Source organism: Chaetura pelagica, unplaced genomic scaffold (genome assembly GCF_000747805.2).
Source record: "Chaetura pelagica isolate M959 unplaced genomic scaffold, ChaPel_1.0 scaffold249, whole genome shotgun sequence".
NCBI classification, from domain to species: domain Eukaryota; kingdom Metazoa; phylum Chordata; class Aves; order Apodiformes; family Apodidae; genus Chaetura; species Chaetura pelagica.
In genome coordinates, this window is record NW_009954538.1 from 579630 (window position 1) to 594976 (window position 15347).

Consider the following 15347-nt stretch of genomic DNA (forward strand, 5'->3'; position numbering starts at 1 on the left):
CAAAAGTTTGAACTCAGTACTGAAAATTACAAAAGAAAGCCAATGAAGCCAGTTTTCATTTATTTTACTTAATACAGCTTTGAACCCTATTATTTAAAAGCTGGTTACAGGACATTAAACTGACAACATTAAAATAACAACAACATGTGATCCACAGTAAAGCTATCATCAAACAGTACCTTTTGTCATGTAATATTTGACTGTACCAAAGTACTCTCTCTTACTCTTTGATTACATTGGGTATAAAATAAGGCTGGACTGCTTCAGTGAGCTTTTCTGCGTACATTTCATATCTACCAGTCATCTGGAAAAGAAAAATCAAAGTTTTGGTTATTTCAGTGACCTATGAAAGTACTTTAGTAGAAAATACTTATATCCACCATTTTATTTAATGACAACATACTGCTTGTGATAAACAGTAAAATCATCATTCACTCAATATGCAAGACCTCCAGTACCTTAGCATTTCTTCAGATACCCCTACTAAGCTGTTACAAGCAATGCTCCATGTGCTTCTGACACACCAAACCTCTGCCCTGCAATAAGAGCCTCAGATATCAGTGGCAAAGCAAAAGCAAATGCCTGCCTGAATTAAAAAACCTGGGAATCTCTCAGCACAATTAAATTCCACTATGTCAACAACCCACTATATAGATTATATACTTACTACATACGTCTGTAAAATAACAAATGCTATTCTGTCCAGAAAATTACCGAAAATTACTTTTTGTCAATCCCTGTACATGGATTGGCAGCATTACTAACGAAGTTCAGCTCTAGCCAAGAAATTACTATGTTTTCATTGAAAAGTTGATTCAGCATTTCAAATCTGCAGAGAATTTGCATTTCAACATTGAATTGAAATCAAAACACATTATACATTGTACTATATGGTAATGCATAAGGTGATTCCAAATAAACCAGCTCTATAAACAAATGTCTGCTTGCAGTAACATTATGTGCCAAAATCAACACTCCCAGCAAATGATTACTTATTTTGAATACTAGATCATCAGTGAATAACCTACATATACTGTGAAAGTTGCTAGCCAGGAGTTCTGGCCTGCTTTGTGAGAATTCAAATCATACTAATCTTAAGAGTGGATGGGGAAAAAAATCTGATCTTTAGCAGTACTGAGGACTAGAATGAAAGATCTCTTTCCAGAGAAGCAAGCAAGAGGTTTTCAAGAGGTTTTCTTCATCAACAACGCCTGTTTAAGAAGTTGCCTTATCTTCTCCTTTTGCTTCCCTTTTTTGCTGTTGCAACAGTATCTGTGGAGACTGACATGAACTTCATCAGATTAAAAGAAGAAACTAGAGCATGGTTTGTTTGAAAAAAGAAATCTGGTCACTCTATCAAACCAGTATACAATGCAACACCCCACATAGCTTGTACCAGCACAACTGAAGGGTTAGCAAACTGCAGTGCTGAGGTGGCAATTTCTGAATTCACTGCTGCCAGACAAATGAAATCAAATAACACTCTCAGGAAAAGTGATCCAAGTTAGCTTTATCTCAGAATGGAAAAAAAAAATATAATAAAAAGAAATAAATTAATAAATAAACATGAATAAAAAATTGCTCAGTGGCAAATGCAGAAGGAAACTGCACACACTTGCCACTTTCCCTAGTGGTCCTTGGAACTCCTGGCAACCAACTTTACGGCCAAAGGTTAAGTTTTTAATTAAAAAGTTATTGGCCTAGTTTCCCTGAATTTGTCTGTTCCTTTTCTGAATCCATTAATGCTTTTGGCCTCCAGAACATCCTGTTCAATTAGTTCAACAACTTAAGCTTTGGACTGTTCAAAAAAACTATTAACTATTGTAAGATTATATGACTGTTAGGAAAGCTTGTTTATTCTAATATCATATGCAAGTTTGTTTCTTTTTAAACAGACTTACCTTAAAATTCCATTTGTCACTGACTTGTCTGCAAAGATTTAGATCCATCTCTACCACCAGAAGTCCATCCTGAGTGCGAGAGAGGCCTGGGGTCCTACTGCCATCTGGTGCAGCTACGTAACTTGAGCCATAAAAATGGCCCAAGTCATGATGTGCTTAAAGAAATGTTTAAAAAGCATGTAATGCCACCTGCAAATAAGTATACAACTTAATATGCACTGTCCCATAAATCCTGGCTCTATTTCTTGTGGTTGGTCACTCACTGTGATTTAAGCAAGGTTTCACCCTGAAGAGTCACAGCACTATAGCAGTTCTGACAGGCAGTTACTTTCCTCCATGGCACAGCTTCCACATAGATGGAATTGACAGGAAAAACCTCACCACACTGCCTTTTAAATAATGCATGATTATGCTTTCCCATTATTAAGTCTCTGAACTAAAGTAAAGGCTTTGCTTTCATTGTTTATTTGGAATTTAAATGAATTCTAATTATCAAACCATGTATTTTCAAGACAGCTGAGAGAGAGGCACCCATTCAATTTTTATGACAAGGTTAGAGGTGAAAACACTGGGATCTAAGGCATGGAAAAATATTTTATTGCATATTGCACAACTCTAAGCTGTGCCAAAAATCAGCCACATCTGTTGTACTACTAAGCAATAGATACCAGTGACCTTTTCATGCAGCTGCTACAAATACTTAGCTCCAAAACTAGCTAAAAAAAGGCTCAGATCCATTCCAGATGAAGCCAGAAGCAGTCACGGTTGTCACAGGACAAATGATAAAATTCCAACCTACAAGTAAATCTCATGCTCTTCTTTGAGTATTGTCTCCTTCAATTTCCAGCAAATCTGTGACATGTCAAACTAGCTTGGCCAGGGATTCAGAGCCATTACTGTTAATAATCTTAAAACTACAAATAAAATTACATGCATGCACTGCCAACACAGGCTACCTCACGGGCTGTCTTCCCATCCTACAATATTGCATTGCCTTAAAAACTCTAAGATATCTAAAAGCATAAAGACACCTTAGATATGAACTTCTGGTGACCACACACCATGGTGCCACCAACTCTAGTAGGAAGTGCTGCTTCTCTACAGCTTACAGAGCAGCAGCCTTTAATAAAGCAGTCACTAGCTACCACAGCTGTCACTGAACTGACACTTGCAGGAGAGCTACTGTTTCTTCAGACTTTCTAATTAACAGTTATTAGCAATCAGTGAATTTGATTTCTGAACATACCTTCTCCACCATCTCCAGAAGTAAAGGCATTTTTGTAGTACTCCTGTGAAATAAAAACAATCCGTAGGTGGCAGTATCATTCCATTTCATTCAATAAATCCTTGCTGGTCTACCATATTTAGTATGGAAGTTTATATAAATCTATTAAGATTTTTTTCTGGCATACTATCAGCACTGTCTAAAGGGAGCCATCAGAGGGGCCTAGTTTCTATGTTGGATAGACAAGAAAACAAGGTCTTTCTGCATCACTGCCTGTTGTTCATACACTTTTGGGAACACACCTCGAATCAGTTCCGTGTGTCTAAAGAAGAGGCAAAAGAGACATTTAACCAAACACATCTCTGCAGATCACAAAAGATGGCAAATTTATCCACATTAATGGCAAGAACAAGTAGGGATTTTTGCAGGGAACCTTATAAAACACACAGGTAAGGCATTTGGACTAAACTGAAAGCAAGAATGACCCGTTGTTTGCAGTATTAATTTTCATTACAGAAAAGGTAGCATCTGTACAAGAGCAGCCAGTTGTGTGCCACTGACTATAGGATATATTTATTTGTCAGTCATTTTGGCTATAATACTGATTGCACCACAGAAACTAGGAGAATTAGCCAAAGGGCCAGTGCCTGTTACAAAGAGAGCAATTCAAGAACAGGAAGCAGCTGCAACCAAAAAGTAGGCTGCCAGCAACAAGGCAGCTCTCAACCTCTTTATCATTCTCCATCTTCAAATCATATAACCACTAATCCAGTAGTTATACAGTAGAGGAAACTCATGTTTCAATACCCAAATGATGAAATTAAGTAACAAAGTGAAGATACATACCGTTCCCACCCTGTTGATGGGACATGTAAAGCAGTGATTAGCTATGGCAGCATTTCTTGCTTCAATTGGCCACAGGGACTCGCTGCAATACACCAAAGAGGAGGCAGGTATTCACTACTCATCTACTTCAGAGACAAATTCAGATTATGACTGTCTCACACTCCACATTTCCTGTCAAGGCAGCCAAAGTTAGCTGCTAAGATTGATCTAGCTCTTACAATCAAAATCTCCCCACAGTTACAGCCAAGCACTATAATTATTTTCTGCTCAGATATAGATATAAACAATTATATCTGATAACTTGGTAAACTTGGCTTTGTCATGGAAAAAAAAAATTAACACTGCTCAAGATTTTCGAAGTCATTAAAGTGTAAAATGTTTCACTCTCCACAGTACACATTGGATTCACACGTGTGCTTTTACCTTCCATTACTTTTCAATACATAATACATCATTTTGCAGCAAAGCTGCAAGAGATTCATAGAAGCTGGATTTTTTCCCAAAATGGTCCAGGAGAGGCTTTTTCACACGTGAATGAAATAAAAAAAATTACAGGAAAATTACATAATAAAAAAATTAAAGGAAAAGAAAAATCAGTTTCCCCCAAAACTTCCTGCTTCTGTTATTTCAACCACAGTTTTATTTCAGTCACAGTTTTCACAGTACTTTCCAATCAATCATCTTCCCATGGTGGGCTGACAAAAAAGAATGCACATTTAACAAAAGCATCCCAATAATTATCTATTAAATCAGTCACTAAATTTACATAAAAATAAGAGCTGAGAAATGAGGAATTAAGAATTCCTTCTCTTTTAACAAGCCTCTATCTTTTTTACAAAGGAGGATATTTAAAGCTGAAATTGTCTTCTTTTTATTAAATAGTCTGATACACTGGAATCAGAACTAGTTAACAGGAGGTCTGGAAGTACTCAGAGCTCCAAAACAAAGGTGAACAATTTGTACACTCCTGTGACAGCATGACAGATTCTGAGTACCAAGGCATGGCTGCAAGCATCTGACTCATTAATCTCCCAGTCAGACTCAAGAATCTTGAGAGACTGTCATTGGACTGATTGAAAAGACTTTGTTTATTGCCACTTTTCTCCATTGCTTTGGGTCTGGCAGCCAGCTCTTCTAAGAAAAAGGGATTTTATTGAAAAGCTCCAGTAAATTATAATTTCACAGAAGAGAGACAGGAAAAAAAGGCTACAGCCAACAAGCGACCCCAGAGACAGTTTTTACATGGGTCTCAAGAGTCCTCTTCCTGCAATAAAAATTATATGCTTAAAAAACAATCAAGTGAAAGTCAATAATTAGGAGAGCCTGAAGCACCCAGAGTACCAATGAAGTGCTGTATGACAACAGGGTAATTTCTGTTTGCTCTCCTGTTAATGGGCTGTAAGTGGACAAACATCACAAATATTATTCTAGTAGTGACATAAATGCCCCAAAAACATTGTGTGTTCATTCAACTCTTTCCAAAGGACATGTTCCAACACCACTCAACCCAAATTATCGTTTATACCAAAAGCTATTAAAGGTATCTGAAGTGGCTGTGGGTATGAACATTTTATACCTCTGATCTGTTCTTCATTTCTACCCCATAATGAATGTTCAGTGTCTTCAGAGTTCTCTATCTATGGATTTATATTCTTCAACCTTGTTACAGTGACAGAAAAACTCCCAATTTACATTAAACAGGTAAAGAGACAGGATTAGATGAATCCTGAAGGAAAAATGCTAAAAAATATATTTCTCTAATTTCTAACTCATCTGTGATCTTACATACCTAGCTAGCAAAGAGTTCTTAATATAATGAGATCAGCATGTCAACTCTTTTTTGTTTGAAACTGGATATTATTTTTACATACAATGAAATATGCTCCTTTTAGCTTCCTAAAGCTTACATTTGGGCTGGAAATTCAAAGACAGTTCAGCTAGCTCAAAATATTTTTTTTCCACTCACAAAGGAAATGTTTTTGTTCCAAAAAACACTGCAAAGCCAGACTTTTCTGCCTGCCCTATAAAAAGCTAACCACTTATGCTGAAAAGGGTTAAAATATTAATATTTATAATTAAGCATAAACTACCCAGATCTCAATTTACAAACACTCTGACTGGGAATTTGAAGGCCTTAAGTAGTAGGCAAAGAACAGAATATAGTGAAAATGAAAGGAAGGCAGGGTGATTTTGTCAAGAAGAGTGTATTGAGAACCACTGAAATAATTTCTACAAAGTTTCTACCTTAAGAAAGCCCCAAAGAAATGCAGTTATTTTGCATCACACTATAATACCCCAAGCAATACATAGCTTATGTCAGACAATGCTTTGGATGCATGGCACAAGGTTATTACATGAAATTTGACTGATGCTGATATTATGGTCTAGCTAAGTGTTATTTTCTTAGCTCACAGAGCTGGACTTTTCTTTTAGGAAATCAAGTCAGTAGGGTACAACTAATGTCAATTTGCTGAAGATTAATCTCAAGGGAAACAGCTTACACTGATTCAGTCTTGTTCTATGTGTCTGATAATCACAAAACTGACTAGTTAAAAAAAATTGTTTCTGAGAAAATAGTTTCTTAGCATAGCTCCGAAAACTGCAACTTGATACTTTCCTTATTGGCTCGTAGGTGGACAATGCAGGCTGGCAAACTAAGCCTCAACGTAAATTACTACTGCCTATCATAAAGCAAAAACATAAACCAGATCATCTAAATACATTCCCATTAGTTTTCAGAACACCAGCTGGATGCTGATTAACTCTGTCTCAGAGACAAAAGACCTGCAGATGTACAACTACAGCTCTGGAAGAGACTAAGTGGCTATGAGCAGACTGGAAGCCCAAAACTCCAGATGGAAAAGGATCCTTTCCTTCATGAAGTGAAAACAAGAAGGCAACAGCTCAGGTTCCAGGACCTCAGCGAGGTGCCCCTGAGGCCCTAGTGAGGGGCTCAGAGGTTCAGTTAACCCAGAAAGTATGTCACAGCCCAAAGCAGTTTGGTTGTTTACCTGAGCGTTCCAATAGTGGCTGAAGGGTTAAAGATGATCTCTGCTCCATTCATACTAAACATAAACCAGTTCAGAGGGTGGTGACGCCCATAGCAGATATTGACAGCAATTGTTCCAAACTGTGTCTGAAACACTGGGTGTCCTGTATTTCCTTCCATATAGTAAGTAGACTACAAACAAACAAAAAAAACAAACCAAAGAAATAGCTCCAGCATTGCTTTGACACCCCGATTTCTGATTACCAGCATCATTAGACCATGAGTGAGGACAACTTTCATTTACTACATGGCACTGTAATAGGTACATCGCAAAAAGTGACTCTCTGAGGCTGCTGAGATAAAATTCAAGCTCCTTTCTCCTTCCCTTCACTCATACATCTAAACACTGACTGAATTTGACATAACCACTTCTGTTAATGCTAGAAACTTCTACAAAATCTTAAGTGAGATCCACAAACTGCCAAACTTGAGGCACCTCTCTTAGTACTTTCACCACATAAGGAAATTTTCCCCAGTCATCACAATCCTTTGATTCTGATGAAAGGGAGAGATGATGAACACTGTCTAAAGAACATGGAACTCCTCTATATTCACCTGTTATGTAATGGCATGCAGTCATTTTATGAATGCTGTAAGGAGTATCAGTGTATAGCTAAGATTAGTTACTTTAATTTCCTATATGCCTATTGCTCTAAACAAACAGAAAAGCTTGAAATTAAGACTAGGAAAATTACAGGATAAATCTAGAGAACAGTCCTTAAAGAAACTGGAGCCAACTGTTGGCTTAAAAGATTCCATTCACCATATGCTGTGAACTTTCATCTTACCATATCAAACATTTCTAAACAATTAGAAATGCAGTGGTTCCCGTAAAAGGCAATAGTGAGAGGAACAGGGCATTGCTAACAGCTATCAAGAGAGACAAACATCCAGAGATCATCTAAATGAAATGGACTGAAATGGTTCTTCCCAGACACAAGAAAAAGGCATTTGTGGAGTCACTGACAGTCGCCTTCTCCATGGTAGACAAAAATCCAAGAAAATCTCAAGACATCAACAGCAAAACCTAACAGAAACCATCCGTTTGCTGGTTTATAAGAATTCTGTGTGCCATGGCTTGAGTACTCTGGGCAACTCTAGTGTCTGCATCTCATTAAGGATATACTAGAGATAGAATAAGCAAAGGGAAGTGAAACAATACAGGGGATGGCGCAGCTCCCCTTTTGAGGAGCAACTAAAAAGGCTCTTCAATCTGCAGACAGAAGGCTGAGGGCAATATTATTAATGAGATTTACAAAATCACAAAGGAAGTGGTAAAATGACTACAGAAATCCCAGCAGCAACAGGCACTGACTGAAATGACATTTCTGTACCTGTTTTCAACCAAAGTAACATTTTCCACGCAGCAGGCAGTGCACTTCCGAAATTTGCTTCTGTGTGAAAGCAGGTATTACCACCATGTTCAGAGGAGATTAGACAGGAACATGTGAGCCAACATCCCTAACACAATGACAGTGGAGACTGAGGGAGTACAAAAGTTGCAGAGTGGCCAGACTTATTCCTAATAACACCTTTTTGCAAGTATTTCAGAGACAGAACAGCAAGGTACATTATCCTCCAGCCTGATCCAGTAAGGCGTGCCTCTTATCATGTAAGAAAGGTGTGTTGTAAATCTTTCCCTTTTTATTGAAACTATCTGTTCACTCTAACAACCACTTACATTGCTCTTGAAAGAAGCAGAACCACATCAGGCCTAAAGCAAGCACAGTTACAGCTGGGGAACACAGGAAGGCCTCATCTAGGCATAGGACAATGGCACCATAGATACAGGGGATCATTATCTTCCAAAACCAAGAAGGGCTGGAGGCTCAGAATGCCTGGTAAACGTGACATCTCTGGTTTCTTATTTATTATCAAGCCTCATGAATTTGCACAGTCCCTTGGGCACTGATTTTATCTTCTTTCATGTCTCTGGTGAGCACACACATGCTTTTTCAAAACAGTTCTGCTGACTGAATATATCTCCATTTTTTCTTCTAGTCTCAGTTTTCTTTTATTACAATAGGAGAAGAAAACAAAAAATGCTGTTGCTTTAGGGAATTAATCAATCCTTATTTCTTTATTCCTCACCAGAGGTCACCATCATCTCCACAGCAAACTGATGTCTGAAGAAGGATTGATTTTTGTTTATTTATACGCCCTCCCACACATGGCTGAATAGGTTACAGACCAATCCCTTCCCCATTTCCATTTAGTTCTCACCAATTCAGCACAGATGATTCCAGCAAGGCTCCTTTCCCTATCTGCTCTACCAAGAAAATCCACAAAGAGTAATTTCAAATCGAACCCTTCCTTGAGGGTTAACTTTGTTGATGAAGAAAAGAACATTCAAGTAACAGAGATGAGCATAATCCTTCCCTGTAGCCTTGGTGGTTTCTGAAGTTTCTCTATCAGAACTGCTCACCTCAGGAGAATGGATTCAATTTTCTGCTAACAAAACTAGCTAAAGAGACAGTGCTGTTATGGGTAAACACTGCTTGTTTCTATAATGAGGTAGATGCAAGAAATGTCAAATCATTATAGTATACCTGCAAGCTATAAATAGATTGCTTTGTGGTAATTCTGGCATTTAGGCATTATGTAAAACTCTTAATGAAATCCTATTTATACTTCACGTGAAAAGTAAAAATATTTTCTTTTTTTAAGATGCCTTTCATTACAGTTTTATAGCTGGAAACAAGTTTCTTGGAATCTGTTGATGCTCCACAAAACACCATCCGGAAAACTGAAAGACATTATATTTTAGCACAAGCAATATGAATTTAGTTTTTATTTGATTACACAAGGAACAGATCAAGAATGTGGAAAGTAACCAAAATCCAGTTTTATTAGTGCCAATATTTTCTATAGGCTTGTTAGTTACTGTTTTCTAGCTAAAATACGGACTCAAATAATACTAAATATGAAAAGAACTGTTAATGATAGAAGTCAACACTGGTGACTGAGAGGCTTGTGCCAGAAATCCATTGTGTAGAAACCTAACAGACTCCTCTGAAGAAACACAGATCAGTTTGATCAGGTCTGCGAGCCCAGGTCAAAATTTCGAAAGCTCTCTGAACACAAAGTTTCAAGACACAAAAAAAGCTTTAAAAATTAATAAAAAAACCCATTTGGATTCTGAAGCCTCAGTTTAATGACTGCAGAATTCAGACAGGGACCAAAAGCAACTGCAGGTGTAATGCCCCCAGTGCTTAGAGAAATGTCTCTGTTAATTACTCACTAGAGTTGACAAGGAGAGACTGAGTTAGGTAAGACAATGTATTTTTAGGCTTCAGTTAATTTTTAATCCTGATCTTTTTGCTTGTGATAATTCTATGGATGGATAAACACATTTCAGACCTACCAGTTTTCTTCTGACATTGCCTTTACTACCAGTTCAGCTTCTGAAACCGATTCTGGAGGATGGCCTAAAACCTGCTGAGGGTTTCAGTGGCAGCAATGTGATTAGTAAACACAAGATGCTGTAAACCAGCTCTTGAGTCAGAAGTGTAATGAGTTACGGGATTCTGCTCAAAGGAACATGAGCAAAAGAACTGTCATTTCCAAGACAAGCTCACAGAGAAACAGAGATCAAGACCATAAACACTGCTCTCACCTGAACCAGGAAACAATTGCCTTCCAAATTAAAGCAAGTTCAGTATGCACAGATGCAAAACCTATCTGAGCTAACCATGCACACCTAACATAACAAAGCTGAGACTTACAGAATTCTATTGTAAAGATCCTCAATACTTCTGTAGTTTCCATCAGGCAGAGTGCATGACAAAGACTCAATGTTATTTGTCCTTTAAGAGTAATCACTCTGTTCTTGATAAATTAACTTCCTATAACTTCACCAGAGAAAGAAAAATTTAACACTCACTGAGCCATGTTTTTTAGAAATACATTACATTTCCTCCCAACAGGACATACAACACAGGCCGACATGAACTAGAGCTGCAAAGCAAAACTAGTTTGATAATCACAATACTGGATCTTACCTCATTGAAATCTCCAATCCTTGGAATGTGATTTTTCCTACTTTTGCCAAGGACAGCTCCAGAATTAGAAATGACCACAGCTGTATTCCACAGAGTTCCCCCATGTACTTCATCTCGCTCCAGAATTGGAGATACCACCACCAGGTTGTATTTCTTTGCCAGCTGTACAAATGAACACAATTCTTCTACTGCACACAAGCCTGCAGTCATTATTTTCATTTTTTTTTCATAAAGAAGGTGTGGGAAACAGTTCTTCTTCTTCCCCACACAGCCCCCCTGGCATTGGCTCGTGACAGAAGGATTAAGAAAAAGTTTTCTTCTGGTACATTGCTCTGACCCTCATCAAAGGCTAACACTTAACCCACACTGGCATGCCCACATCGCCAGTTTCTTCATCTAAGATGGGTACATCATGGAGAGTTTTCCACCTGAATCTTTCAACTAGAAATGCAAGGAATCACCAGCAAAAAAAGCACCCTAAGAGCAATGGTCGAATTATGAAACTGCATCTATTCACAGGAAGAAAAGGACAGAACCCACTCATTCTGCAATAACTCAAGTGGTCTACTGAAATGAAGGACATCCTGGCTAGCTGAAAACAGTTATTTAAAAAAAAAAAAAAGGGAGGAATAAAGAAAGGCTAGCTATTCTTCTCCTGGCACCTTCATACAAGCATTGTTTAATGCTCAACTCTTCTAGCCAAGAAACACCTTTTAAATGGAAATTAAAAATACTTGTACGAAGAACCATCCCTCCCTTGTAAAATTCAGGAATACCTAAATGGGCAGTTTCATGTGCCTTCCATGGCACAAGGCAGTCTATAAATGCAAAGTAATTTAAAAAATATATACTGAGCACAGTTTTCTCCATCTCTTCTTCACTACCCCAATATTTTTCAAACTAAGTGAAAACTTACTACTATTTCACTTTTCTCAGTGGTACAAGTTCCAGACATATAGAAGAAATCTGTGCTTATCAGTGGAAGTTATGAGCTGGAGCCTGGACATGGGTTTTTTTACCTCTTGACAGAACTTTGTTGTTGGCCCATCCTCTGCTGACTCAGCAAACTCAGTCCATGGAAGCCTCTCTCTTGTACAAAAAGCAAAGGGCATGGCTGGAAAACACCAGTGCAAGACAAAATTTACCAGAACGTTGATGTCACTCAAGAAATACACACAGTTTACATGAGCACAGAGAAAAGATTAATCACTTAAAAATTACTCAAACATATTCCTTCTTTTAAGGTAAAAGCTATTTTAAAATATTTTTAAGGGTGAGGAGTTTTAAGCCCACACAGAGCAAAGCAGAAGAGAAAGAACACACTCAGTGAGGCGTGTACACTTTCTGTGAGTAACCTGTTTTCACAATCTGCACCTTAATTCTGAATTTCATTTCTATTGAGCCTCAAAGACTCCATTTTTATTAGAAAAAAACAAAGCTTTAGAAGAAAGAAATAATGAAAGGACAACTAAAGTTGACATGAAGGAGCAGCACATCTACAAATACCATTGCTGCAGTAAACATCAGTCTTCAATATAACAGACTTGACATTCATCTTCCACACAGTTCTGCTAACTGAGACTCTTTGATTTTCCTTTAGAAAGCAAATCACTCACATAAACTTACATCTTGGAAGATTTGTGCTGTTTGCTGGCAAGACATATTTCCAGTACAGGATATGTGTTAAAATAGAGGGAATTGTGACAATCTAGAAGTAATCACAGCACATACTCACTCCAAGCCTCCTGGAAACAAACTATGTTGACCCCACATACTGCAGCTACTTCCACAATCTCCTCAATCCTTCTGTGCAGAGCAGCCACCTGGTTGCAAGAAGTGTCATGCTATAAAAAAGCTGCATGTTCTAACACACTTGTGTATTAATAGCCTGTTTTTACAATCTTTGTTCACATTAAATTTATCGTGTTCTATACATAGTCCCACTGCTTTCAGGGGGAATAATTCCAGACGTTCTCATTCCTGAGGACTGGTAACAGAAAGTTAGATACAGAGGTTTTTTAAAGCATTTAGATGCTGAAAATAGAGAAAGCAATCCAATGGAATCCTAACTTCATGTTTTTACTACACTCACATGTATGGCAACACACTGCTGACTGACTTACTAGCTTTTAGCTATTTAGCAAACAGGTAAAAATTTTAACAGAATCATCAAAAAATTTACTTTTGCTGCTCGCTGTAAACAACCTGTAGAATGTAAACATGAATATAAAATCAAGTACTCAGAACCTTAAAATACAAGAACAGTCCATTTCCTTACTTATGTCCAAATCTTGCTCACACATGTGGATCTTCAACACTCTCTAGAAGTTACTAACTCTAAACTGTTTTCTAAATCCCTCTGTTCTAAGAGCTAAGTAGATTATTACCAAGAAAAAACATCAAAGTGTTATTAATTGGGCAAAAACCATTGTTTCAAAGTACTTTTATCCTCGTCTATTCATTCTACTTAAAAATAAGCATAGGTGTAGCCCTTTGTATTGATACTTGCAGGTATCAATTTAAAAAAGAAAGGACACAGGACAAGTCACCAGTGACCTATGAACTCAACAACTTTGCATTGATTTACAAAAATAGTTAACTAGTTATTTATAAGGTAAAATCATTAATACAGCTAGTAGCCTTTTTACAGATGCTACAAAGAATCCACAAATTTGATCCCTCGACTGAATTAATGATTTGCATCTGTGACAAGCAATCTTACCAAAATAAATTACTTCAGAAATTCCTTGTGTCCTGTCATGGTACAAATATATAAACAGTTAAATTGTATCAATGTGGTATTTTATTTCACTTTTTTAAAGTTACTTTTAGGAGGCTATTGTTATATACATACACATCTATATATACACACACACATATACATATATATATATGTGTATGTCACCTCAGTGCTTTTGTGTCCAAGATGTTAAGAGATGATGGTCACCTTACTAGATTCAGTCTACTGCTGTATGAAGAATAATGGACACTGTTTTATTAATCTGTGTTTAGTCTAATGGATTTTCCTATAATGGAACATTTTTTGAGTAAAACAAGAACTGCACCTGTGGTTTCCACGGGTAGCTATCTGTTTTGATTTTGGGTAAATGACATTCTTTTTCATTATAAAGGCAAAGGATTTTCATGTACAAAAAGTGCCTAATATTTAACTCTGGAAAAACTGCAACCAGGTTGGGCAATTCACTAGGTAAATAGAACATGTGAGATGTTTCTGAGAAATAAAACTGAATGAGTCATCTGAATTTCTCACAGTATGCTGTAGTAAGGTGGTGACAGATGCTATACTGCCAGACCATCAACAAACATTTCCTGATGAAGTTTTATCAACAATTGTGCTATGTGTCAGTCCAGTAGAAGATATATGAAAGGGCCCAGATCCCAGTTTGTGTACCTGGACTGCCACAGGTGTGTCTGTGGGAAGTGGAATTTTATTCTGTACCAGTCCTACTCGAACAATACGTGGCCTTCTCAGTTGCTCTGGAGCAGCTTCAAATCCATAGCCCTGCAGCTCAAAATGTTTTTCCTGAGCTGTTGATAGAGCAGCAGCTGGCAAATTAAGTTTTCTGGATTGAGAAGGAAACATAGACATTTCAAGATTCTCCTGTTGTGCTCTGAATGCATTGGACAAAGAGAACCACAAATAGTGTCTACCCCTCTAGAGACTCCCAAGCTCCCATGCCCACAGACGCAACTATCAGACAAGGAACCATCAGACACCAGCCAGGTCATGTGCAAATCTCACAGCTCTCCTTCACAGTGGCAAACCCAGTATCCTCACAATTATACTGTGATTTCCAGACACTACTACCATGCTACAGAAACCAAGGACCACATACCTACAAGCTTTCATCTGCCACTGCCAGAAGAGACAACGTTTTCCCTGCAACGTATTTTTCCCCATGGCAGATTCCCCACTTTTCCAGCTCACCCACTGCGAAGACAAGACCTCCCTAGACACCCCCTCGCCCCCAAACCGACCCCTCAGCTCTCCCATTCCAGTCAGCCACCCCCTCACGCCGCCTCCCTGCCCCGCTTCCCAAACCTGGATTACCACCCCAGCCTAACCTCACCGCAGCACCACACACAGGCCCCTTTTTCCTCCCCCCGCCTCCCGCCCAGGCCGCCCCCGGCCCGGGGCGGAGGGAAGGAGCCCGGCCCAGCACCGCACCTCGCCTCGCCCCCGTACAGGAGCCGCTTCACCTCGCCGAGGTCCTCGGGCGGGATGTGCTGCTCCAAGCACGATTCCAGGGATTCCAGGCTTCCCGCCATGGCGGAGCGAGGGACGGGACGGGACGGGGCGGGCG

General features: G+C 38.5%; 1 protein-coding gene across 1 annotated transcript; it reads right to left on the minus strand.

Annotated features, from left to right (window-relative positions):
- Nucleotides 1-220: 220 nt before the first annotated feature.
- UPB1 (ureidopropionase, beta) lies at nt 221-15312 on the minus strand. Its single transcript, XM_010004797.1, has 10 exons — nt 15212-15312; nt 14435-14606; nt 12758-12845; nt 12042-12136; nt 11023-11184; nt 6984-7153; nt 3973-4054; nt 3148-3190; nt 1902-2056; nt 221-304 (listed from the first exon to the last, which is right to left on the minus strand). Exons 1-10 carry the CDS (start codon nt 15310-15312, stop codon nt 221-223), a joined length of 1152 nt encoding a protein of 383 aa, XP_010003099.1.
- Between the last annotated feature and the right edge of the window lie 35 nt (nt 15313-15347).

Coding starts and splice junctions, on each gene's coding strand:
- UPB1 (XM_010004797.1), bottom strand. CDS start 15,312: ATGGCGGGAAGCCTGGAATCCCTGGAATCGTGCTTGGAGCAGCACATC. Junction 7,154..11,022: donor GGATTGGAGATTTCAATGAG/GTAAGATCCAGT, acceptor GTTTGTTTGTAG/TCTACTTACTATATGGAAGG. Junction 3,191..3,972: donor CCATCAACAGGGTGGGAACG/GTATGTATCTTC, acceptor TTTATTTCACAG/GAGTACTACAAAAATGCCTT.